Below are 26008 nucleotides of genomic sequence, written 5' to 3'. Positions count from 1 at the left end.
GAATACAGACACCTCTGCTGGTGGTCGAATACCAAGCAGAAGTCGGGATTTTTCTTTCCTTTTGGGTGGTGTGATTATTCTCCAAGAAGAGTGTTGGAAAAATAAGAATGACATAAAAAATGGGGGTGGGGGGAAGTGTAGGATATTCAGAAAGCCATCAAAGTACATTTGCAAAATAAATTTCATGAAAATTGTTCTTTAATTAAATGACGAACATTTGTATGTCTCTTCAGAGCTCTCAACTGCACTTTTGAAAAATTAAATGACACCTTGTTGGATTTGAATTTGAGCATGTGATTTCCTAACAAACATGTTTAAAGTCTATGAAACAAAGCTAAAACATGGACCTCAGCAAAACAAAATGGAAACTTTAGTACACATCAAATGAATAAGGAATATGACTAAATTTCAAAAGCTTTTCTTTTAGAGGAAATACTCTAATTGACCCAGGTTTTTGTACAAAGTGTGAAATCGTTTGTTAAAAGATATTGTGTGATACAAACTGTTTAGAAACGAGGAAACATTGTAGCATTCTGTGTGCTGAGTATAAGTTCCATTTAACAGTTAATACACCCCTAATAAACCATCCTAATTAAAAAGCCCCCAGAAAGTTCATTATCTTGATTAAATTAGGCTAATCTCATCAATGCATCATAGTTAAGAGGATTATGCCTTTCTTTTTTTTTTGAATTTTATTTATTTTTTTATAAAGCAGGTTCTTTTTTTTTTTTTTCAATTTTTTTTTTTGCGGTACGCAGGCCTCTCACTGTCGTGGCATCTTCCATTGCGGAGCACAGGCTCTGGACGCGCAGGCTCAGCGGCCTTGGCTCACGGGCCCAGCCGCTCCGCGGCATGTGGGATCTTCCCAGAGTGGGGCACGAACACGTGTCCCATGCATCGGCAGGCGGACTCTCAACCACTGCGCCACCAGGGAAGCCCTAAAGCAGGTTCTTATTAGTTCAGTATTCAGTGCAGCAGGCTTAGATCTTTTGTCCCACTTTAATTCATCAGCTGCTGTCGTTTGCTAAGAGAAAGGCTAGAGCCCGAGGCGTCCTAGTCTCCCAACGAATTATCCATCCAGTTCTTGGATCCTCTCTACAGGACCTGCCACCTGTTCCTCCACCTTCAGTAGATCTCGCGACAAGGAACTCAGTAGCTCATTTCTATCTGTTTCAGCTCTGGGTGTAGGGAATCATTTTAGCCATAAGAAACCTCAGGGAACTTTTTTTTAGATCCTTCAAAATTGATCTGACCTAGTACACGGGCAAGTGTTTTTAAGTCTAGATTCATATAACCTGGAAGAACTGGACCCACGAAACATTAAGATCAGAGGGAGACTGATAATTCTTAGCAAAGGAATTGAGAAAAGGCATGAGTGTGAAACAGCGTTCACGTGTAGCTCGGACCCTGCACCTTTGTGCAGAGCAGAGTAAACTCCTGTCTCCCCAACGCCGATGCATTGCCAGAATGAGAGGTAGTGAGGAAAGGCTTTCCCTCAAGGTCCACAGACTTGGAAGGACAGAGGGAGCTACTGGTCACTCTTCCTCTTCCCAAGCGATTCTTAGGAGCCCCAGAGAGGGGCGGCCGAGGCAGAGGTCATATGCTCTGCACATCCCCAGACACATACTGGGCTCTGGGAATTAGAATCCTCCACAAGACAAATTTCGAGTGTATTGTTCTTTTCCTGCACAGCACACACATGGAGGCCTTATCAGTAGTGACATTTTTAAAATGCAAAAAGCACATATTTTTATTTGCTATGTAAGCAGAGAAACTGTTACCGTTTTCTGTAACTAGTAAATACCGTTTGCTCAAGGCTTGCCCCTTGCCCCGCCGCACGAGGGTTTCAGAGTTTTTTGTCTTGTTTTGTCTTATGCCGCCAAGTCTTCAAGTACCTCTGAAGGTCACAAGCTGTGTGTTGTGTGATCACAGTAGCTTCGGGGTGTGCAGAATATAAGCTCTAAATAATGGAATGCAGGTGGGGGTCAGAAAGGAGAGCTTTCTCATCATGGAAGTCTATACATTTTTCAAAGAAAAGGGTTTAAGTCTGCATCCGATTGTAACATTAATTTGAACACTTTTTAGAAATGTAGCCTGTTGGGATGAAATACCTGCTGTAGGTAATTTGCTCAGAAAAGCCCACTGCAGTGGAACCTGCCACTTTGTTCGTTGTTCAAACAACCAAATAAAACGAGGTGCGGTGGGCCCGCCCGCTCACACCCGCGGCCCCTCCCGCCCTGGTGCAGGTCCTCCAGGCTCGGAGCAGGGCCGGTGGAAAACGGCTCACTTTTCTGCGCACACAAAAGTCTGTATTCGCTCCAGGTTGTTGGGAGGAAGGGGACAGCTGCTGCTGCGGACCGCCTGTGTGGCTGTAGTCAGAAAGGTAACTGCAAACAGCATCTCCAGGGTGTGTGAGGCTCTTCCCGGAGCTTGATTCCAGGTGTGAGTCAGACCTTGAATCCAGGGCTGTGTGAGTGTGGGGTTGTGGCCTTGTGTGTGTGATTGTGTGTGTGTGTGGTTGTGTGTGTGTGTATAGTTTGTGTGTGTGGTTGTGGCTGTATGTGTTTGTGTGTGTGTATGGTTGTGTGTGGTCGTGGCTATATGTGGTTGTGTGTGTATGGTTGTGTGTATGTGTGGTGTATGTGTGGTTGTGTTTGTATGTGTGGTGTGTGTGTGGTTGAGTGTGTGTGTGGTTGTGTGTGTGTGTTTGTATAGTTGTATGTGTGTGCTTGTGGCTGTATGTGGTTGTGTGTGTGTGGTTGTGTGATTGTGTGTGGGGTTCTGTGTTTGTGTGGTGTGTGTGTGGTTGAGTATGTGTGTGGTTGTGTGTGTATAGTTGTATGTGTGGTTGTGGCTGTATGTGTTTGTGTGTGTATGGTTGTGTGTTTGTATGTGTGGTGTATGTGTGGTTGTGTGTGGTTGTGTATGGTTGTGTGTGTGTTTGTATGTGGTGTGTGTGGTTGAGTATGTGTGTGGTTATGTGTGTGTGAGTGTGTGTATAGTTGTATGTGTGTGTGGTTGTGGCTGTATGTGGTTTGTGTGTGTGTGGTTGTGTGTGTGGTTCTGTGTTTGTGTGTATGTGTGGTGTGTGTGTGGTTGAGTATGTGTATGGTTGTGTGTGAGTGTGTGTGTATAGTTGTGTGTGTGTGTGGTTGAGTATGTGTATGGTTGTGTGTGAGTGTGTGTATAGTTGTGTGTGTGTGTGGTTGTGGCTGTATGTGGTTGTGTGTATGCTTGTGTGTGTGTGTGGTTGTGGCTGTATGTGGTTCTGTGTTTGTGTGTGTGGTTGTGTGTGTGTGGCTGTGTGTACTGCACGCGGAAGGCACTCTGTGTCTAGTTGCTGCTGAAGGAGCAGACCCCCTGCCAGCAGTGAGCTTCCTTCCACCCCTGACCCCTCTGTGATCGAATGTCTCCTTGGAAAGCTGGCGTCTGCACGCGCGGCTGGAAGGCACACAGAGTGGGCTCAAGGGACAGCATTGGGATGGGGTGGCTTTGCCGGGTGTCGCCTGGGAAAAACTTACCCTGGAGCCCCGTGTGTGCACAGGGCCCCTGAGCGGGCCGGCATGCACGTGAACTTCACACACGCGCGCTCTGCTTTCCAAGTGTCTGTGGTTCCTCAGCGCCCACGTCAGCCTCACGGAGGCTCGGGAGGTTCGAGGTACGGGAGGCCCTGAGCCCCCAGCCTCGCCCAGGAGCCACCTGCCCGGGGCTGCCTCTCATTCCCCGTGCGGCTGCAGCTCGCTGGGGATGAGACGGGAGACAGAGAAGGAAGCCCTTTCAGCCCTGAAAGGTGCAGCTTTTCCAGAAAGGGGTGCCCCTGCATCTTCTGCCCCTCAGCACCATCAAGGCTGGAAACCGGGGGCCACCTCACACGCTGGGAAGAGTGGGAGGTGAGGTCTCCCGGACCTTTGCTTCGAGGAGGGGTGTTCACCCGCCGGGGGAAAGCCGTCTTCAGTGTCGTGGTTTGTCAGACGCAGTTAACTCGGGGGCTTTGCAGGAGCCGGAACAGAACTGTTCTGTGTGTGTTTCCACCATCTGTGGGGTCGAGGAAGCAGGAGGGCCCGCTGCCCCGGCCCTGCCTTCGTTTTAGTCCCTTTGGGATTTCCTAATTTCGAGGCAATCATTGTATGGAATGGACAAGTTCCAGAAGCACGGAAGACTGTGTTTCTATTAAACCACCTCCCACTTTATCCCCTTTGGAGTGCAGCTGGAGCTACAACAATAGCTACTGATTACATGCTGTACCTGCAGCAACAAAGTAGCTGAAATTGCACCTCTGCTGTCTGGTGAAGCCGTCTCCTCCAGGCTCCCAGGCTTGGAAGGTTTGGAAACATCCAGCATGTTTTCATCACGCAGGTAGCTTTGAAGCGACTTGTCAGGTCAAGCTGACTGAGTTTTGTGCTTGCATGGATGATCAGTGAGGATGAACCTACTTTTTAACCTGGGAATTTGTGAATGAGCTACAGGAGACTTGGGGACCTTTCTCCCCTCGTGTTCCGTGACACTTGCTTTTGTCCACTGGTGGGAATGAATCCCATTTACAGAGTCAAAATAGCCACTAAAGCCAAAGTCACACTTGGACGTTGCTCTGGCAGTGAAGTCTACACCGCTTTGCCGGCCACAGTCCCTGTGTGTTCCTGTCATTTCACTCAGAAATGCCCTGACTTGGACATTACATTGTATGGTCACCTTGAGCGTTTTCCAAAGGCAGGGAAAACCCAGTCACTTCATGTGCCATGGCAAAATGGCAGCTTGTCAGAAAAAAAGGGGAAAGAAAATTCTTAGAGTTAATAGTCAGGGATAGTTGGGAGGTTATAGCAATCAGCATGTCACATCGACTCCTAAGAAAATGATGTTTAAACACAGCCTGTTAAATCAAGCATGGCAAATATGTCTCGATTCAGGGGCCAAGTCTAGCCAACTGGGAGTGGCTGCCCAGAGAGGGACTCAACCCATTCTGGGGCTGGTGGAAAAAGAGGCATCTCACTCATGCCATCATGGGCACTGGAAGAGGCAGTCATAAAGGGTAGGCAGGTATCAGATGTCACCGTCCTAGGGTCAGATGGGATCTGAGTGATGATTCAACCCAGTGTGTGTCCACATCCCACTAACTCTTCAACCTCATCCTCGAGGCCCGTGTTCTGTGGTCCAGTAGGATTGAGAGTGATGCCTGCCATCTTTCTGTCTTGGAAATTCAGTGCACATTGGCACACAGTGCTAACAAGTTATATAGTAAAAACAGATGTTTAACTTTGTTTCCCTGGTGTTCCATAAACCTATAGGCCGCAGAAGCCTTTTTCAACGGTATCTGCCCACTGGCTGCAGAACTACTTTCTAGGGACACATTGGAGGAAACGCGGGTCTAGTTCATTCCTCACAAACAAGGAAGCTCAGCCCCAAAGACGGAAGGACTGGGTCTTGTTCAGCTGGGCTGGTCTATGGACCAGGCGGAACCAGAACCGGACTGCAGACTCCCAGCCCTAATCCACTAACTACCCTCTCAGTGTGGAACCGATTAGAAGCAGCCTGAGGTTTTAACAGCTTCTGGCAGCACACAGACTTGGTGTAAATTCCACTTGCCTATTTTTACGGTTGTGTGTTAGGGACAGTGATGAAATATTTGCCTGTTCGCAGTGTCCAGACATGAGGCGACCTCTCATGGTCAGAACAAAACAAGGTCAAATTATTGTTGAAGTTTCATTTTATCTGGGCTACTTGATCCCCCGCTGCCACCCCGCATCTTTTATCTTCCTGTCTTGGGAGATAAAGTGATGATTAGAGATTTGAATTGTTAGACGTGAGTCTGGTTTCAGTTCACAATCTATTTTGTCATTTCTTGGGCTTTGAATTTCAAAACATCAATCTATTTATTGGTCTCTTTTGGACCATAAGGTTAAAGTACATCTGTTGTCCACACAGATTTAGCTGTTGGCCCTCAAGCTAAGCGGTCATGAAATTATAGCCATAGTAGATTTAGCCAAGGAATAACTTCACTTTGGTCTGCCTATAAATCCACTCGACAGAATAAACATGGTGTGTCTTGTGGTTCATGGGAACACATGTAAAGAATTAAGAAATCTTTGGTGACAAGACAAAAACTGCTCCATAAAAATTAATTGGTGCTTAATTGAGGATGCGTGAAGTGGGATACTGGCAGATGGCCTGCCTGTGAGCATAGGCATGAGCGGGGTTCACGTTGGGCAGAGGTTGCCAGTTTCACGTTGGTGATTCTCCAGCTCAGGGCAGAGCTGCCTTTTCTTTGGGAGAAGGGGCACCTGGAGAACGGAACCATTGCTGAACCACTCCTGTCCCTGGTGTTTTCTCTACCCTTTATTTCCGTTACATTAGCATGAAAGAAGCCGGTTTCTTCCTTTTCTCCAAGCACACGCTTGCATGAAGCCATGTGGCTGCTTGCGCTTTGGAGAAGGGGCCGCTGTGGGCTGGATCTGCCTTTGTGCGATCACCACTGACACCCTTGGAAGAAGACTTCTTCTGAGAAGTACGAATCAGTGGAGAAGCAAAGCAGAAAACTTTGAATGTAACTCGGTTTCCCCATGAGCGTAAGGGAACTGCCTTGTAAGAGAGAATGAAAACTCAACTGTTTTTTTTTTTTTTTTTTTTTTTTTTTTTGCGTTACATGGGCCTCTCACTGTTGTGGCCTCTCCCGTTGCGGAGCACAGGCTCCGGACGCACAGGCTCAACAGCCATGGCTCACGGGCCCAGCTGCTCCGCGGCATGTGGGATCTTCCCAGACCGGGGCACGAACCCGTGTCCCCTGCATCGGCAGGCGGACTCTCAACCACTGCGCCACCAGGGAAGCCCTCAACTGTTTTTAAAGGCTTTCATTTCATAAGGCCTCCTTGTTTCAGTTAACTGACTTCGGAGATTTACCGTTTTCCTGAGCAACGTTGGAGAATGTTAGCTACGCTCCACTGATGAAGCTTTGTAAGTTTTATAAGTCAGATTTGTTCGTTTTAAAAGCCACATGTTTAAAATACAGGGTGCAGAAAATTTCCATGACACATCGTTGTGATACAGAAAAATAAGGACAACCAAAAGAAACTGTGAGTCCTGAAATCTATGTTTCCTTTTAAGTGATAGTACTAGAGTAGATATTACCAGTCAGCTTGGAAGCCGAGTGGTGCTGTATGTGGTTTTTTAACATAAACTATCCATCTCCCATGCTGGGAAGTATAAACTCTACTTTGCCAGTGGATTTGTTAGTTCCTCTCATTTAGCAGTCGAATTTATTGTCATAAAAACCAGCACTCTTCCCCTGTCTTGGAACACCCGAGTGTTCTGAGCTTGCCCAGACGTATATCCCAGCTCCAGTATGCAGTTCTTAGCCAGCCTGCCAGGCGCCAGGGGTCAGAAGGGCAGGAAACAAGGAAAGCCACGTTGTAAACTCTAAAATTGTCTTACGCTGTCCAAAATGGAAACCTCTGGTGGTCTCCAAAGACAGCCGCTTGCTCAGAAGCAGCTGCGATGCCCCTGATTTTACTTGTTCTCCTGATCCCTCTCCACCCCAACGGAAGAGTTCCCAGGACTGCAGTCAGATGCAGGCATTCTCCTCCAACATCGGACTCAGACCAAGTCAGCCATTACATTTAACCTCACCTTGAAATGTAGAAAGTGAACAATTAAATAGGAAACTTTTCTGTGTAAAACACCTTCTTGAATTTCAATCCTACCACATCCTGCTGGTGCCATAATAGGAACCTTGAATTTCTGGCACTGTCTAATTTTTAGGCTGGAACGTTTGAAAAAATATCCTGAGGAAAAAAAGACAGGCAACAAAAAGAAATATACATGTCTATGTATGTTAAAACGTTGATTTCAAAATCCAGCACAGAATAATATAAAGAAATACGCCATCCTATGGAGCTTTAAATACTACAGTCCTTTTTTTTCTACGTGTTATAATCCTTTATGAATAAAAAGGAAAAATTCAAGACTCACGAAGTCCATCAACACTATTCTGTCTCTAATAAATTGATTTCAACCTAAGTATTCTATCCATAGCAAGCTGAATCTGTAAGCTGGAGGCTATAACCAATCTTTAAAGATTTTTGAAGCAGCACCTGCTTCCATGTGGTAGGAAAACCTAATTTCATTAGATGAGCTGATGTCTATAATTGGAATTTCTTCTCTGTTTTCCCTACTACTAGTCTCATGAGATGAAAAACCCGGTTTATCTGCCATCTGTACCCTGGTCAGTCCCTGGGTTGGAATTTAAGTGCAGTAAGCCCCTTGATGGATGAATAAATGATTGCTTGATGAGTGAATGGATGAATGAATGAGACTGCATCTCCTAACCCGTTTACATTTTATTTCTAAGTAATGCAGGGTTACTTTCATACCCCATTTAGTGGCCTCAAAATCTGACAACCGGTCGCAGCTGGCTTGCTGTGACGCGATCTCTTAATTCTTTTCACTGGCGATTTACCAGGCACACCAATGGGCAAGGTTTGCTTCTCAGCTGCTGTCGAGTGGCAATTACATAGCAGCTTAGTGGCTCCACAGAGATTAGAGGAAGAACCAGGAAACTTTGTCACAGCTTGTTTCTATCCATAGCAAAAAGCTCCATGAAAGGTGAAACTACAGGTATTGAGGAAAAGGAAATGTGCAGATTGGATTTAATCGTCCATGTTCTGTAGATAAATGGGAGCCGCCTGTATCTTCAGCACAATGACAGCTACTTCACAGGGTTGTTGGAAGGTAAAACGAGGCCATATTTGCAAAGCACATAGCGTATAATAGGCATTTAATAAGTATTCATTCTCTTTCCCTTCATTTGAATCAAATAAGCCCTTAAGAACTATCACTGTTCCCAAACATGGTATCACCTCCTCATCCTAACTGTGAGATTGTATTATACGTTTTTACCATTTTATAGTAACAGATTAGCAGTATGACAGGAAGCTGAAATTTATCAGAGGTACAGAATGGGTATATAGATACCTGGATTTGATTTTCTCATATGCTGTCCAGTGTCCTGTCCACTAAATAAATGGCTTCCAGGTATTAGAACTGGGATGAAAAAATGTCCAGGTGCCCTTCAGCGGAATTCTACCCGAGTAGGCTCTGTCTTAGCACAGGACATGTCTCCATACCGCTGCATCTCAACCAAGGTCTCTTTCCACTCTCACCTTGTAATAAATAGAAGCAGCTTTCAGGATCTGGAGGGAAGTGAAATGTGTTTTCTAGGAGACCAAGGTGAGGATGGCAGTGTGTTCCATTACAGACTTGTGCTTCAGTTACTGTGTAGCCTGCCACTCCGAGGCCCTCGGTTCCACTAGCTGAAGACATTCTGATCTGTTAATGATGTCTGCCTCAGGATGGGGGGTGGCGGAGTGCCTCCCCCACACCTTGGCTGCATTCATTTTGTGTGTTTACGTTGTAGCTTGTCTTAAGCGGCGCTAGCAGTAAGAATTTACTGGAGGCGAAATTGCAGGTCAAAACGGAATCAACAGCCCTTTTACCTCTTCTTTAAAGAATACTAAGTGTTTTGAGTTCTTTGCCAGGAAGCTGATGGAAACGTTAAGAAATGTAATGAAATAAAGTGACTTTAGCTCATCCGCTACCTCGTGGTGTCCAGACTTCAAACCTTCAGGATTTCTTAGGTCAGATAAGGTGATGTGTCTGTGACCGGCTACAGAAGACTGGAGACGACTGGTTTCCTCCTCTGCTATGGGCGTGGTGGAGTTGATGATATTGAGTTTCATGCTGTGCCTTGTAACTGCGCTTCAGTTTGAGGAGGTGGGAGCAGATCAGCTTCCCTCCGTGGACATCTTCAGGCAGATGTGACCAGATACGACTTCGGGAATTAAAAAAACATAAAAAAAAAAAAAACCCAGCCAGCTGAGCATCTACAGAATGCAAGGCACATTACTTCAGAGGCAGTTGAGTCCAGATCCTCACCCCTGAGGACAAAAATGACCATAGGTGTTCTTTAAACGATTTATCTGTTCCAGCCTGTCTTCATTTGTAAGCTTATCCTTCTCTGATGAGTTCAGTGTATGAAAGAGCGGGTGTTGTCATCGTTCAGGTGTGGTGAGGCCGACAGGTCAGCAGGAGGTGCCTTGGAAACGCTTGTATTAATTACTCACAGGCCCCAGAGCAGGGAGCGCCCTGCGTCATGGGGCGGGGGAGGACAGGGGGTCCCCAGGGTGGGTCAGGAGGCGGAGCGGAAGGGGAGGGGAGCCTTCACTGTGTCCCTGCAGGAAGGGTTGGTGGGTGGGGCAGGGGGAGGCCTCGGGGCTGCTCTGAATGGGGCCATCGGCTCTGGACTCCGGGCTGTCCTGGTTGTCACCGCCTGGCTCTGGGCATTAGAGCAGGTGGACAGTGGCCCGAGTGGGAGCGCCTGCGGGGGGTGGGGGATGGGCTCTGGGTTGGTGAGTCTCACTGGCAAGGGGCCTGAAGGTGTCACTTACCATCTCCAGGAACCGGCAGCCCTGGGAGGGGCCATGTCTCCAGGGTCAGCCAGGCCAGCACGTCAAAGCGTCAGAAACACAGACGGTTAAAGATGTGCCAAGTGGGTGCCGTGTGCAGACGCGGGGCCAGAGCTACAGCCCTGGGGAGCTGCGTGAGCACGGCCATGAGGCCGGGCCCCGCCGAAGCCTCTGTCCTCGTGGGAGAGAAAGGCAGGGGCAGAGCTCATTCCGTAGAAGGTGAAGGACTCAGTGGGGGTCATGACAAGGTGCTGAATCCACCCATATGTTCAGGGACCCGACGTGGGTGCATAGCCTCAGAAACACTGCGATATCCTCGGACCCTTCAAAGAAGCAAAGCCGTTCATGACTTACACCTTTCATCAAATAATTTCCTACATCATTTCGTGAAATATTTTTCATGCATTCACTAAATATACAACCTTTTCATTTCACCAAGAACCCCAGAATTATGAAGCTTTATAGCGAGGTCTCCTGTCCTCAGATGAAGAGCCTGGACCAGGAAGGCGAACGACTTTCCTATGGTCTCTGCTGAATATCCCTGCGAGGCCACTGCGGCTCCAGCCGTGAACCAGACACACGTTTATCTGAACAGTGGCTGGAGCCATGGGCCCAGGCTGGTGCCCCAGGGAGGCCCCCATCTCGATATCTGCAGCCTCTCCCCTCCCCCAGGCCACACCCTGACAGCCCCCATCCCGACAGTGTAGAACTGGCCCCGTGGCAGGTCCTGGGCCCGTAACCCTCTGACTTTCCCTGACGGTGTCGAAGCCACAGAATGGCTCACGTTAAGTCTTAGGCTTTTGCTGCCTGATTTAGACAAATGTAGTCTTTCGTCTGTGCTATTTCTTCTACGTGCTACAACCTAAGATGCTTTAAAAATGTCATCTGTGGAGCTGGAGGACAAAAAGCATGAGTGTTTAAACAGCCAAAGCCGGGTCACCCCTGGGGTTTGTAGGCACCACCCACGTCACCACGTGCCGTGTTGGTGTCACGAGGCACCATCCCCAAGACCAGGTGGGTGTGCTAGGCTGTGGCCGGAGTGCGTTGGGACCTGACCCTTTCTGCCAGTGGTCCGTGTAGATCACGTGCTGTATTGTGCTTGCTGAGCATGTCCTTACACTCATCATCATTTTGCTCAGATTATAATCGGTCTTTTTTTTTTTTGTCTGTACCATGCGGCTTGCAGGATCTTAGGTCCCCGACCAGGGGTCGAACCTGGGGCATGGCAGTGAAAGCGCCGAGTCCTAACCACTGGACCACCAGGGAAGTCCCAGATTATAATTGGTTTTAATTCATTTTTTAAAAACTGCAGGCTCTATGGGATGAATGTGCCAGAAAAGCATCGTGCAACATACACACGGGATGTTAGGAGATGCAAAATGAGAGTCGCATGGCCACGTAAGATGAATGAATGCTAGATTAAACAACGTGAAACTAATTAGTTTTCTGCAGGACTTCTCAGGGCGTTTAATAAGAAAATCTTAATTACATGAAGGAGCGATATATACATATACATGTGTATAATAGGTAGCATCTTCCAAATCTGTTAGGCCACAGAGCCTTCACCATTTGTTTTTTTCTTGGGCAGCATATTCTAAAGTAACAAGTGGCAGGTAGTAAGTATTTTTAAAGCACCAACTAGGTGCAATACACTATGGATCAGTGAATGAGAGTCCATTTCCGGGATGAGGAAGTAAGGCCTAAATGCATTAGGTCTCAAATAATGATATAAAGAAACACCACGGAGGATAGGAAGTGACATAATATCAATTGTCAAGTGAATAAGCCTACAGTTTTTTGAGTGTAGAGGAGAGAGGAACAAACAGAACATATTTTTGCAGATACAGAACACATACATTACGGTTTCTCTGCTCCAGAAGGGATGATGCAGGCCCCGTGCTGCAGGCTGGCCTGGCCCACGCGTGACAGACCGGAACTCCTTCCCCTTCACGTGCACGTGAATCACTGGGGTCTGAACCGACTCAGTGGGCTTGGGATGATGGTCGAGATTCTGCGTCTCTTTTATTTTTTAAATTTTTAATTTTTTTTATTGAAGTACAGTTGATTTACAATGTTGTGTTAATTTCTGCTGTACAGCAAAGTGATTCAGATATACATATATATATATATATATTCTTTTTTAAAGTATTCTCTTCCATTATGTTTTATCACAGGATATTTAATATAGTTCCCTGTGCTCTACAGTAGGACCTTGTTGTTTACCCATTCTATATATAAAAGCTTATATCTGCTGACCCCAAACTCCCAATCCATCCCTCCACTACCCCCTCCCCCTTGGAAGCCACCAGTCTGTTCTCTATGTCTGTGAGTCTGTTTCTGTTTCATAGATAAGTTCATTTGTGTCATATTTTAGATTCTACATATATACATAGGATATTTGTCTTTCTCTGTCTGACTTACTTCAGTTACTGTGATCATCTCCAGGTCCTTCCATGTTACTGCACATGGTATTATTTCATTCTTTTTTATGGCTGAGTAATATTCCATTGTATATATGTGCCACATCTTCTTTATCCATTCATCCGTCAATGGACATTTCGGTTGTTTCCATGGCCTGGCTATTGTAAATAGCGCTGCAATGAACATTGGGGTGCATGTGTCTTTTTGAATTATGGTTTTCTCAGGGTATATGTCCAGGAGTGGGATTGCTGGCTCATATGGTAGTTGTATTTTTAGTTTTCTGCGAGACATCCAGAGATTCTGCATTTCTAACAAGCTCCTAAATGGTGCTGATGCCACTGGTCCAAGGACCACACTTTTCCTGTAAAATCCAGATAATAACTGTTGCAGGATTTGTGGGCCGTGCAGTCTGTCCCAACAACCCAGCTGTCGCTGCAGCACGAAGGTGGCCACAGACACTGTGTTAGTTCAAGGGCACGGTTGTGATCCCCCAAGACTTTATTTATAGACTCTGAAATCTGACCTTTATATAATTTCCATGTGTCACAAAATACTCTTCTTCTGATTTTTTTCCTAACCTTTAAAAACATGGAAACCAGTTTTTGGCTCACGGGCCTCAGGAAGGCAGGCGGTGGCCGACAGGCTGTGTGCGCTGCCTGAGGTCAGGGTGTCACAGTCCTGGGGTGGCCGGCAGGGGTGTCCCAAGGAGCTTATCTAACCAAGGCAATTAATCGTCCTCTCTTTTAAACCTTAATTGGGTTTTTTCATGCTGCATTTTCCCTCTGACAGTTGGTTCTTATCTTTTTATGTCAGGGTAACTCACCCTCGGTAACGTACAGACCCCTAGACTCTGGCTGGTTCCAGAGTCCACCGGGCTCGACTCTTCCCGTGGCCTCTAGTACCTGACGTGGTGCCGTCCACGTGGAAGATGTCCAGCACGCGTGTGCTCAGTAGGACTGAATCTGTTGAAGGGCACCTTTCGCTTGCTTGTGAGGAGAGCGGCTCCAGGGTGGGATGAGCACAGAGCGTGGGGGGAGAACTGCAGGGAGCAGAGAGGAAGCAGGTCACACATGCGGGCTGCACAGGAAACAAGAAATCCGCGCAGATATTTGACAGCAACAGGATTCGTATGGGAACATGATAGAAAAGAAAACCTGGGCCAAATTACAGGAAAGCCGACAATAAAGATCTAAAGTTTAGGGAATGATTCATGTAGGGAAGAGTGTCGAGTGCTTTCACCTGCCACAGGGTAAAGAACCCATAGCTTGCCAGGGATGAAGAGATCAATCAAAAGACTTCAGGTCAAGTAACACTGAAGCCATAGACAGTTCTCCGGGTGGGGGGGGGGCGGGGGCGGGGTGAGGATCTGGACTGTGATTGTGGAAAGAGCAGAGAAGAAGGGACTAGAAAATGGTTCTCGGCCAGAATGTTCTCCAAGACTTTACGGAAACAAAGGAAATCACAGACTCCTCAGCATCATGAAATACTGCCCTTCTCAGCTGCCTCAAAAGCAATATACCTTGCATTGCGTAGAGGCTCTGTTGGCTGGGTTTTTTATATGGTTTTTAATTCCCGAAGTCATGTCTGTTCTTTTCCAAATACCCCGTACTTATTTTTTTAATATAGTTTCTGGAGTTAGTATGCTAAGTATTAGCAAACTGGCTTGTTTTACTAACTTAACTTTCAGACTAAATATAGACAGAAGCCTATATTATGCTATCTAAATGCAGAAAAGGTTAGTTTTCACTGACATAAAAAGGATGCCGAGTCCAAAGAATTTTATAGAGAATCAGCCTCAGGGAAGATGTCTCAGTGCTGATTAAGAGCTGAATGGACAATTCTGTCCCAGAGACTTCAATCCTTTTAGTTGTCAGTGTCACGTTCCTTCTTATTTCTTTAAAACTAAATCACATTTGTGGGGAGGAGGGTTAGGGCAGCTTCGTGTTTTTTTGTAAAACTCCTGTTGAGAGTTTGAGGTGCTCAGGGAATAAAGGAAAGGGTGTGAGGGGGACCCGCACAGAAACAGTCTGGCCACCTGCCACCTCCCACACCAAGGGCCTGGTCGATAGGAAGGGGTGAGACCAGCAAGAACGAATCACAGAGCACTGCTGCCCTTGCCCGCGTCATGGGGGCCGGGCACGCTGCTGGAAGGTTCTCTAAATATCAGAAATGTGGAAGGCGTTAAGCCCAGCTGACCAGGTCAACAGGAACGTTGCTGCCCAGGGTCTGTAACATGATAGTGTCTCCCTTGATACTGTACATTAAGTATTTTGAGCACAATGTTTATATTACTTTCATATGTTTCTTTACATACGAACAATAGATAAAATCGTAATAGACGTGAGAGGCACTGGTGACAAAACATTTTTGTAAGACACTGGGAACTTGTGTTCCTTTCATTTTGTAACTGAAATGGTCTTTCCCAGTGTGATGATGTCCCTTATTTCCAGGTTGATGAAATGTACAAGGTGCTTTACAAAGAAAACCCATGGGAATTGTCTAGCCATGCATTTCATGGTCTCAAATGTAATAGCATTTAGTAAGGTCAGTAACATGGACACAAGCCTTTTTTTTTTATCAGACAGGCATCTCGTTACACAGCATCTTGCCTTTCACTTCTGCTTTATTATTTTAAACGTCCCCTTTTCTTTTCTCTCCCTCCTGTCCTGCGACTTCCGTTTGGCCAGCAGATGGTTCTGTGAGGGGATCGAGCTGCACGACAGTCCCGACATCCAGATCCGCTGGGACGGGGGCGACCTGCACACGCTGGTCATAGCCGAGGCCTTTGAGGACGACACAGGGCGCTACACCTGCCTGGCCGCAAACCCCGGTGGCTCTGACACCACATCTGCCGAGGTGTTCATTGAAGGTACCCAGGGATGTGGGGTGGAGGCGTGGGGCGCCGAGTGGGCAGGGACCCATTGCTTCTTGTGAACGTGATTTTCCAACGTTGTGAGTCAAACCTCATTTGTCCTCCAGGACAGATAAATCGAGTGGCTCTGACACTTGGGTGTATGTCTGCGTCGACAATGTCTGATGTCAACATTTGTTCCTTTTCATTTAAAACATTTCAACTATGTGAATTTATTTAGAATACTAAGTGTCCAACTTATTTCTGGTTTCTCTGGTGGACAAAGAATGTGGACATATTAAAATACTAGAAATACTAGACCTATCAACCAAAGTTAAACTCTAAAAGACTTAGGAGATCATTCACAGAGGTGTTAAGTGGTTGAATATTTTTAAATGTTCTCATTTTTTTTTAATTCTGGAACTTTTCCTTTTTTGTTAGGATGCTGCTATTTCTGCTAAGTGTATCATGAACTTGCAATCACTAGGTGAAAAAATTTCCAGAATCAATGTTGCATTAAAGAGGGGTGGGCAGAGAGTAGAATATCTCTGTTGTTCTAACAATTCATTTTTGACGAGACTCAGCCTATAGGGAATTAGAAAACTTGCTATCAAAGTATATAGTTTACATCACTGTTGCATTTTTATCAATATCAATCACTTAAGTTGGAAGTGGCTTAAACACCAGTGTTCTATGTCCCTAAAGCCATAAATTGGTGAGTAGCCTTGTAATTGCTTGCATTTAAAAATAGTAGTTGGAACACAGAGAGAAAATTTAAATCCTCGAGGTCTCCACTACCTTCATCTTCATCTTTTTACTAAATTTTTTTTACTCTTTAATAGCACTAAGTTTCTTTGTTTTTTAAAGTAGAGGAAAGCAAGATGTGAACCATTATTTATAGCCCTTGTAAGAACTGGCCAAAGAAAAAATTAGTTTTAGAAGTAACTGTTACTGCCAACTAAAACTATGTGCCTTTACTTTTAATAAAAGGGTCCCCTACATTGTCTTTGAAAGCATCTATGAGCTCCTTCGGGGACCTTGTCCTGCTAACAAGAGCAAACCTTCTGTATTAACAATAAGTGCTGCTACATGGCACTTACGTGTATACACACGTGCAGACGTGGTCATTTAAACCTCACCGTGAGCCTGTGAGGTGTTATCAGGGTCCCCTTTTACACACGGGTAAACTGAGCCTGGGGAGGTGAAAGGGGCCTGTTCAAAGTCACTCCAGGATTTGGACCCAGTCCGTCTTGCTCCAGGGCCCATATCCTATTCGCTATGTCACGTGTATCTCAAAGTGCTAAATGAACAGGCAAAGAATGGCAAAAAGGTTTTTAGCATTTAGTAAGCGAGGAGTGAGTATCGGTCATGGGCTGGCTGTGGAGCAAACTTCTTGAAGCATGTTAGAATACAGAGGAGGAAAGTTAAACTTCCGTTAAAAAACAAAACAAAACAAAACCCGTTGCTAATGATGGTCAGATTTGTCTTCCAAAACCAAGTTCAACTAGAGCTGCTTAAAATTAAATGCTTTATTTGCTTTCAAGATTGCTAGAAATGGGTACTTCAGTGTGGACTGGTTCTGTACTACAGACATTAAATCACGTCAGTTTTACGTACTAGTCTACCACCTCGATTCAGCCACATTTTTTTTTTTTTTTTAAACATTTGTAATCTTTATTTATTTATTTATTTATTTATTTATTCATTTATTTATGGCTGTGTTGGGTCTTCGCTTCTGTGTGAGGGCTTTCTCTAGTTGCGGCAAGCGGGGGCCACTCCTCATCGCGGTGCGCGGGCCTCTCACCATCGCGGCCTCTCATTGCGGAGCACAGGTTCCAGGCGCACAGGCTCAGCATTTGTGGCTCACGGGGCTAGTTGCTCCACGGCATGTGGGATCTTCCCAGACCAGGGCTCGAACCCATGTCCCCTGCATTGGCAGGCAGACTCTCAACCACTGCGCCACCAGGGAAGCCCCAGCCACATTTATTAAGGCCTTGCTCTGTGCCAGACAGCGTGGGCGCAGATATGATGGGGATGGGCCCTGCTATCAAGGAGCTCCCAATCCAACAGCAGAGATGGACACGTTTTTAAAAAAAGAATATAAAATAAGTGATGTTATAAGTGATATAACAGATATCTAAAGTGTTATAAGGATACAAATGAACTTAAAAGATTAACTGCAAGGTATATAAGACACGCTAACTTTCATAGAGTAAGAGGAACTAGTTCTCTGCCTTGGAAACCACTTCAGCATCTGACTCTGGAGGTCCAAAACACGCATGCCATGGTCTTTCACTTTATTTCATTAAATTGAGCTCTGCCAGGTAGAAGCCCCTGCAGTGCAGTCCTCTCCTGCCTTTGGGGTCTCTGCATGAGCTACTTAACATGGGAAAAGCACCCCCAGTTCTACGTGCCACATGTGGTCCACGCGCAGGGCTCCACAGAGGTGGCGGGTGTTCCCAGTGTCCCTTTTTGCACCTGAGGGCCCTGCACTGGCTTCGACGGCCCACCAGCTGTGGGTCTGGCTTCAGATCTTTGTGCTGAGGAGAGGAGGGGTCTGGGCAGAGCCGGAATAAAGAGCCCTTAAGCATCAGCCTCCTAAGCCTCCTGGAAAGTGCGTTAGGAAACTGGCTCATCATCCCCATGAAATATGGGTGATAACTTTTTAAAAGCCTGATTTTGGTGTATTTTTATCCCTAAGAACAATTACATGAAATGGGAGAGAATTTCACATAAATTCTTAGGCTCCTATTATGACTGAAAGGAAGACGCGTTTATGTTTTCTTACTGCAGCACTAAATTAGACCTACGAGTATCTCTGTTGTCCCTAAACCACATTGCTATTGCTATGTCAGCGTGCAGTATGGGGGTGGAGGTGGGTACCAGAGGGTAGGAAGTTTTCTATAGATTTAAAAACCTCGAGGAAACCGTCCCTAGAAGTTTAACAACCTACTAGTTGGAAACTGTCTAAATTTCACTGCCTTGTGCAGCAACTTTTAGAATGATATCGAGGAAATTTCAGTTTAAGAACAGTAACTGAGGGGCTTCCCTGGTGGCGCAGTGGTTAAGAATCCGCCTGCCAGTGCAGGGACACAAGTTCTAGCCCTGGTCCGGGAAGATCCCACATGCCGCAGAGCAACTAAGCCCATGCACCACAACTACTGAGCCTGTGCTCTAGAGCCTGAGAGCCACAACTTCTGAGCCCGCATGCCACAACTACTGAGGCTGGGCTCTAGAGCCCGTGAGCCACAACTACTGAGCCTGCACTCTAGAGCCTGAGAGCCACAACTGCTCAGCCCATGTGCCACGAGTCCTGAAGCCCATGCGTCTAGAGCCTGTGCTCCGCAATAAGAGAAGTCACTGCAATGAGAAGCCCGGCACCGCAACGAAATGTAGCCCCTGCTCTCCGCAACTAGAGAAAGCCCGTGCGCAGCAACAAAGACCCAATGCAGCCAAAAATAAATAAATAAAATACTTTTTTTTAAAAAAAAGACCCCAAAACCAGGAACTAACTTTTATCTCCTAGTGTTAACTAGGAACCGAGCCCTGGTCTTCATTTTCACCTGGATTATCTCATTTAATCCTTACAAAAATCACCCCATTCTGTGGCCGAGGAGACGGCAGCTCAGGGAGACTTGTAGGGCCCCAGGCCTCACACACACACTCACGCTCCCCTGGGCCTCAAGGACTAAACCCAGTCAGTGCGACCCCTTAAGTCTGAAGAGCCACAGGGGACACTGCAGATGCACCTCGGATCTTGGGGCATCAGGGTCGCCACCTGCATCCAGTAACGGGCCTGGGATGTGCGCCTGGAACATCTCAGGACATCACTGAGCGTTTGGTCGTTGGTCACGTGCTCACTGAAGGGCCCCTGGAAGGCAGGCGGTGGGCCAGGCACTGGGTGGGGACACTTGAAAGGACAGGCAGGCCTTGGTCCTTGCTGCGCGGACACTCCAGGAGAGGAGGGACGGGCCCCCCTCATAAACAACCCCAGCCCCAGCCAGCAGGTGCTGGGAAGAGAAGGAAGGTGGCTGAGGGTAGGGGGAGGAGGGCCTCCCTGAGGAGGTGACATCCGACCTCAGTCTGGGCTCTGACAGGAAGTGATGGGGAGGCCGATGGGGCAAGTGCTGCAGACAGAAGTGGGGGCGAGGCTTGGCTGGAGGGGCGGGTGTGCCCAGGGGCGCGGAGGGGTGCAGCGGGGCGGCAGGCAGCTCACGCGGGTCGTGCCGCCTTGTGGTCGCTGTTAGCCGGCCGGCCTTTGTTCTACCGAAAATCGCCACTTGTGGAGCGTTTAAACTGAAAAGTCAGATGATCTGATTTCCATTTTCAAACTGAAGGTTGGCTTGTCATCGGCAGCCCAGTGAGCAGCGTGCCGGGGCAGGACCGGACGCAGATGGCGGGGCTGCGGGAGCGCGCCGTGGAGACGCGGCAGAGGCAGGCCGACTGCAAAGCCACATGGCGGCTTAGGTGTGGGCTGAGGGGCCGCGGGAACGAGCAGACCCCGTGGATTTCGGCTCCCCCGTTGGTCGTCTGTGGGGGGGGCGAGGAGTGGGCTGGGGCACAGAGGAACGTAGGTGATCGTTTGCACACCCGCGTTTGGACGGCCGAGTGGACACAGGTGTGGGCAGGTGGCCACGCGGGTGCAACGAGCGCCCAGGGCAAGGACGTGCACTTGGAGCTTCAGGATGTAGATGGTAACTGAAGACACGGGACTGGGCAGGACCGCGTCTGAGCCTGGGCGACCCTCCCCACGCGAAGATGCCCCGGGAGGCGGTGCCGGCGTCGGAGCGTGAGACGAGGGCCCTGGGGCGGGGAGGCTGGGGGAGCGGGTCGGTGTTTGAGGGCGGAGGGCTGGCGAGCTCGGGCCCCCCGCTGCCAGGGGCCAGCGCTGAGGACAAGGAGGGGCAGGTGTGGATGCTGTGGGGCACGTTGGTAAGAGGGGCTCGGAGAGCCTGGAGGGACCAACGCCGCGCGTTGCGGGACCTGGAGGGACGCCCGGGAACGCGTGGGTGGGCACCAGGGCGGTTCTGCCTAAGCACCCGCAGAGCCAGGGGTCGGTACCTGGACCGGAGCACCGGGTCAGGATGCTCTGTGAGCCTGTGTGCCTGTGGGTTTTTGTAGCAGAATTTCTAGAGTATATTTCCATGCTGATGAAAATGGTCCAGGTGAGAAAACGCAGATCCTGCAGGGGTGTGGCGGGGGGGAGTGTGAGATGCCAGGGAGCCAGTTCCTGGAAGAAGAGAAGGAGACGGCCTCCGCCCACAGTGTGCAGGTGGCGGAGAGCTGCTCTCAGCAGTTGCGGGGCAGAAATGGGACCGGTGAGCACAGACACGAGAACTAAACGTGGATATCCCATGGGTGCGTCCTTGCCGCCCCTCCTGACCCTGTCGTGGACGGCACAGGTCTTTACAGCTCGGGGAGCCCCGAAGGGGGCAGGAGGGGGGCTCCCAAGTGTGCGATGAGGAAGCTGGGTTACACCCAACCCTGACCCCGTGGTCGGGGGGTTGAGCTGGGTGGGGGAGGAGGGGACGGCGTAAAGACGGTGGGGAAGGACGGGAGTTGTGAGCGTGGCGCACGCCGGCAGACCCCGTGTGGTGTTTATTTGTAGGTTCTCCAAGCTTGTCACAATCAGATAAGACGTGTGCCCCTTTTAAGTGACATTTCAAAGTACGTGGAAATGTTATACGAGGAGCGGTCCCTGTGGCTGCAGCAGGACACAACCTCTCTGAGCGAAAGGTTCCTTCTGCTGGATCCGGAAGGCTTGCTGTGAGAAGCTGACGGAGTCCAAGCTCAGCTTTGCCCATTCTCCACAGTGTTCATTTTTAAATATCTTTCCTGGTATTTTCTGGCCAGCCCAGCTCCCAGCTCCAAGACCCAGAACAGCGATTGGATGGCCCTTTGCTTCAGTTTCTCCATCTCTGCCTGGAGAAATTGATGTTCTCGTAAGAAATGAGTGAGTTAATCCCCTAGAGGGGGACTGACACACAGTGTGAGCTATTGTTGCTGTTATAGAAATAGCACATTTTCATTTTAAAAAATCTAAAACATGGAAATAAAGCTATAAAAGTCATGTGTAATCCCACCACCCTGTGTCCGCCACTCTTAAAAATTTTATTGTTCAATCTTTTATCTAAATGTGTATATTATATTCTACATACTCTTTGGTATATATTTTTTTAATTTAATTTAATCCGTCACGAACATCTATGCCTGTCATTGCAGTTCTTTAAAACTCATTTTAATGCTTTGATAGTCATTCATCATTTATACATTTTTAAATCATTGGCATTGCTTCAATTACTCTTATCTGAGACAGCAAATGATTGTTTCTGGTAATTATAGCCACTGAGAAAGGAGAGGGGGAAAAATGAGTAGTGGGAGTGGGGAGCAGTGTGTATTTACGCCTTAATTTTGAAAAGCAAACGTGGACCAAACAATGAACTAACTTAACTCCATGGCTGGATTCACTAAAGTCACTCAGGGACTTAAAATGTAAATATAAAGAAAGGAAGATAAATAAATAGTTCTTTTTAATGGTTAATACCTGCTTTTAGGAAGACTTCCTGTTTTCTGAAGTTGAAGCTGTATTCAGTTTGCTTCCACTCAGAAATACAGCTTTTTCTATATTACTAAGGAAGATATTAGACTGACAAAAATAAAAATAATTAAAACATGGTGTTTCCATGAACATGGGGGAAATGGGCATTTTGACATACAGTCATCCCTCAGTATCCGCAAGAGGATTGGTTTCAGGACCCCCCAGGAAACCAAAATCCAAGGATGCTCAAGTCCCTTATATAAAATGGTAGAGTATTAGCATATAGCCTACATAAACTTTAAATCATCTCTACATTACTTATAATACCTAATGTAATGCTATGTAAATAGTTACTGGTGGGCAGCAAAGGCAAGTTTGCTTTGGGGAACTTTCTGGCATTATATGTATACATATTTTTTGACCTGCGGTCGGTTGAATCCACAGATGCAGAACCTGTGGATATGGAGGGCCGACTGTATCTGTATTTACACCCCTTTCTGGGGAGATGTTTAAAATGGAAATAAATATATCTGTTGATAGTAGAATGAAACAAATTCTAGTAAATCGCCACAAATGTATTTGAAGCAGCCATTAGAAAACTATAAAGCACGTTTATTAACGTGGAAAAGCATTTCGCAATGTATTGAGTGGGGAAAAAGCAGAAATTGAACAGTATTACATCATAATATTATATGTATTATATATGTGCACAGGGGTAAACTTCAGCAGGATATGATCCAACGTGTCTGGGTGGTGGTATTCCAAATGATTTTTTTCTTTAATTTTTTCTGTTGTGCATTTTCTGGGTCTTTTCCTACAAGGAAGTATTATACGGGGTAAGTTTTTTAAATGGTGAGGGAGCGCCTTTTAAAGGCAAGATGGGAGGCTCACGGTTGTGGCTTTCCTGCCTGCTCTCCATCACTAGAGCAGCTCAGGGACCACCAGCATCGATTCCTCACTGTGTGGAGAACAGCGTAGACACAGGTGACCTGTAGGCAGGTGAACAGTCGATGAGCAGACGGGCAGGGGGTGACCACAAGCGCTGGGGCCCTGCCCCTTTCAGATGGGATTTGAGAAACAGACACGGATGAATGTCCCCCTGAGCCAGGGGTGTTCTCCCCTGCCCAGTAGGTGCAGAGCTGGGGACCGAGGGGTGGGGGCAGAAAGGGAGTCAGGGGATCGCCCTGGGGGAAAGGGGCCTGCAGAGCAGCTCTGGCCCCACGCCAGGTGGGAGGTGACATTGAGATCCTAGCAGGCTCGGTCAGGTGTGCAAAAAACAGCAAACGCATCCTTATCCAGTGGACGTGAACCTCTCTGGTCCTTGTTTCCCGGCAAGTCAGTGAGGAAAAAGCCACAAAAAAAGAGTGAAAGCAATAATGGCTTTTTAATCATCAGAGGGGATTTTCCCGATGATCTAAACGTTGGGAATCGGATGAAGAATAGCTACTCCTCTCCCCGGCTTCTGGCCGCTGAGTGTCTCTAGTGCCGTCCCTGGGGCCTGCCTGCTCCCGAGGGCTCTCTGGGGTCTGGGGGGCTGCCCGCCCTCGGGCCGCCGTGACCTGCTGACCCCAGCCTGCGGGGGTGCCGGAGTTCCTCCTTGTCTGTCACCTGGTTTGGCTGCTTTGCTGTTTGTCTTGCTCGGTTTCCCTAGCTCCTCCTGCACAGGTAGTTTGCCCCTCGACCACGCTCGTGCCCAGACACCAAGTCCAGCCGTGCTGGCCGGTGTGCAAACCCACCCTGTGTCCCTGGCCTTCCCCCACCCCCCCAAACCCGCAGCTGCTCGCTCGTCCCCCAACTCACCCCCCGTCACTCATCCCAGCAGAGTCACAGGCCTGCCCTGAGCACCGGAGACGGCGGCTGGGGGCGGGGACGCGTGGTCTGGGGGAGCCGGGGCCTCAAGTTCAGACCCTGGGCCACTGCCGTGCAGTCCCGTGGCCTCACGCAGCCCCTTCCCCTCCCTGGTTCCTCGGGTTTCTGGTCTGTAGTTGGACGCAGCTTCCCCTTTTAGGGAGGCTCATCATCGTAATGACCGAACGCCGAGCCAGCCGATGGCCAGGCACATGGCACTACTCAGAATGGGTGCGCCCTTCCTGGCCACACCTCAGTCCAGTCCTCAGAGGTGTGATGTCCTGAGTGGCTGAGCAGCTCCGAAGAGGCAGCACAGAACATGTCTGGGCCGGTCGGAAAGGACAGAAATCAAGGAGGGACCCTGTAGGCGCTTCCCACAAGAGCGGACGATGTAATTAAAGGTTCAGGCGTGGGGAGAGGCCAGGAAGGGGAGCTCTCCACTCCTCTGGTCTTTATCCGGAGCCCCTCTTGGCAGAGGCTCCCTTGCACCCTGCATTCCCATCCCTCCCCGGACCCCCAGCTTTATGCCATCCCATTTCACTAACCACCACGTCATGCGTTTATTTGTCTGCGTCTGTCTCTGCATAGAATGGAAGCTCCCCAAGGGCAGGGAGGGGTGTGCACTTCACTCCAGCATCCTCGTTACACAGCTGGGTGTGCACGAGACTAGTGGAAATAGCAGACTTAATTTACTGAGCAGAACTCACAGGTCATCTAAGTTTATTATTTTGTTTTAAACAGGAAAGGTGTGTTACAGGAAAATTAACCTGACATAGATGAAGACAAATTTGAGAGAGGGAGCTGGGAGGACAGGGTGGTCTGTGTGCCGTGATGGTCCAGGACTGGGGATTGCTGTAGAAATAAATAGGAAGGACCACAGGCACCCTGCAGTCACCTAAGCAGGGCTTTTACCATCAGTAATAGCAGGAAAGCCATGGTAGAGAACAGTCACGGGAGGGCGCACAAGGCACTCTTGCAAGAGAATTAGGTAAACGTGTACATTCTCAATGCATCAACAGGCAAATAGAACCAACTACAAAGAGCACAAGTATACAGCAGCAACTAACATAACAATGTAAAGCAATTATACTCCAATAAAGATGTTAAAAAACAAAAAGAAAGCACATGTAGTGTGATTCCATTTGTACAAATACATGCTCAAATATACAGCCATCCCCCCTCATCCAAGGTTTCACTTTCTGTAGTTTCAGTTACCACAGTCAACTGTGATCCAAAAATATTTTATGGAAAATTCCAGAAATAAATGATCAGTTTTCAATTTTGCCATCTGAGCAGTGTGATGAAATTACTTGCCTCAGCTTTGACTGCCAGGATGTGAGTCATCCCTCTGTTCAGCGTGTGCTGCCTGTTAGTCACCTAGGTTGTCATGCTGACTGTCCCAGCGCTCGTGTTCACTGACCCTGATTTTACTGATACTGAAAATGGCCCCAAAGCACCAGAGGAGTGATACTGGCAGTTTGGACATGCCAGAGAAGCCGTGCAGTGCTTCAAGTGAAAGGTGAAAGTTAATAAGGAAAGAAAAGAAAAAAAAAAAGTATGCTGAGGCTGCTAAGATATACTGTAAGAACAAATCTTTTGTCCGACAGGTTGTGAAGAAGGAAAAAGAAATCCATGTTAGTTTTGCTGTCGTGCCTCAAACCCTAAAAGTTACAGCCACAGTGCATAAGTGCTTAGTTAAGATAGAAAAGACATCAAATTTGTATAATAAGATAGTTTGAGAGAGAGACCACATTCATATAACTTTATTATCAGTTTTATAATCATGATTATATTGTTATATTTGTTCTATTTTATCATTAGTAATTGTTGTTAAACTCTTACTGTGCCTAAGTTACAAATTAAACTTTATCTTAGGTGTGTATATTTAGGAAAAATAGT

At 47.6% G+C, this 26008-nt stretch overlaps 1 protein-coding gene across 1 annotated transcript in view; it reads left to right on the top strand.

The window, feature by feature from the left end:
• Positions 1–26008, top strand: part of PALLD (palladin, cytoskeletal associated protein) — a gene marked incomplete at its 5' end in the record, with an annotated part of 388664 nt that overhangs the window by 130290 nt on the left and 232366 nt on the right. The window contains one exon of the mRNA XM_081237212.1: positions 15563–15741. Within this exon, the coding sequence (XP_081093338.1) occupies positions 15563–15741 (179 nt within the window). The remainder of the gene's footprint in view (positions 1–15562; positions 15742–26008) is intronic.

The sequence above is a fragment of the Mesoplodon bidens genome, assembly GCF_964165515.1.
Source record: "Mesoplodon bidens genome assembly, chromosome: 6".
In the NCBI taxonomy this organism is placed as follows: domain Eukaryota; kingdom Metazoa; phylum Chordata; class Mammalia; order Artiodactyla; family Ziphiidae; genus Mesoplodon; species Mesoplodon bidens.
This window is presented reverse-complemented; position numbering and strand designations above follow the sequence as displayed.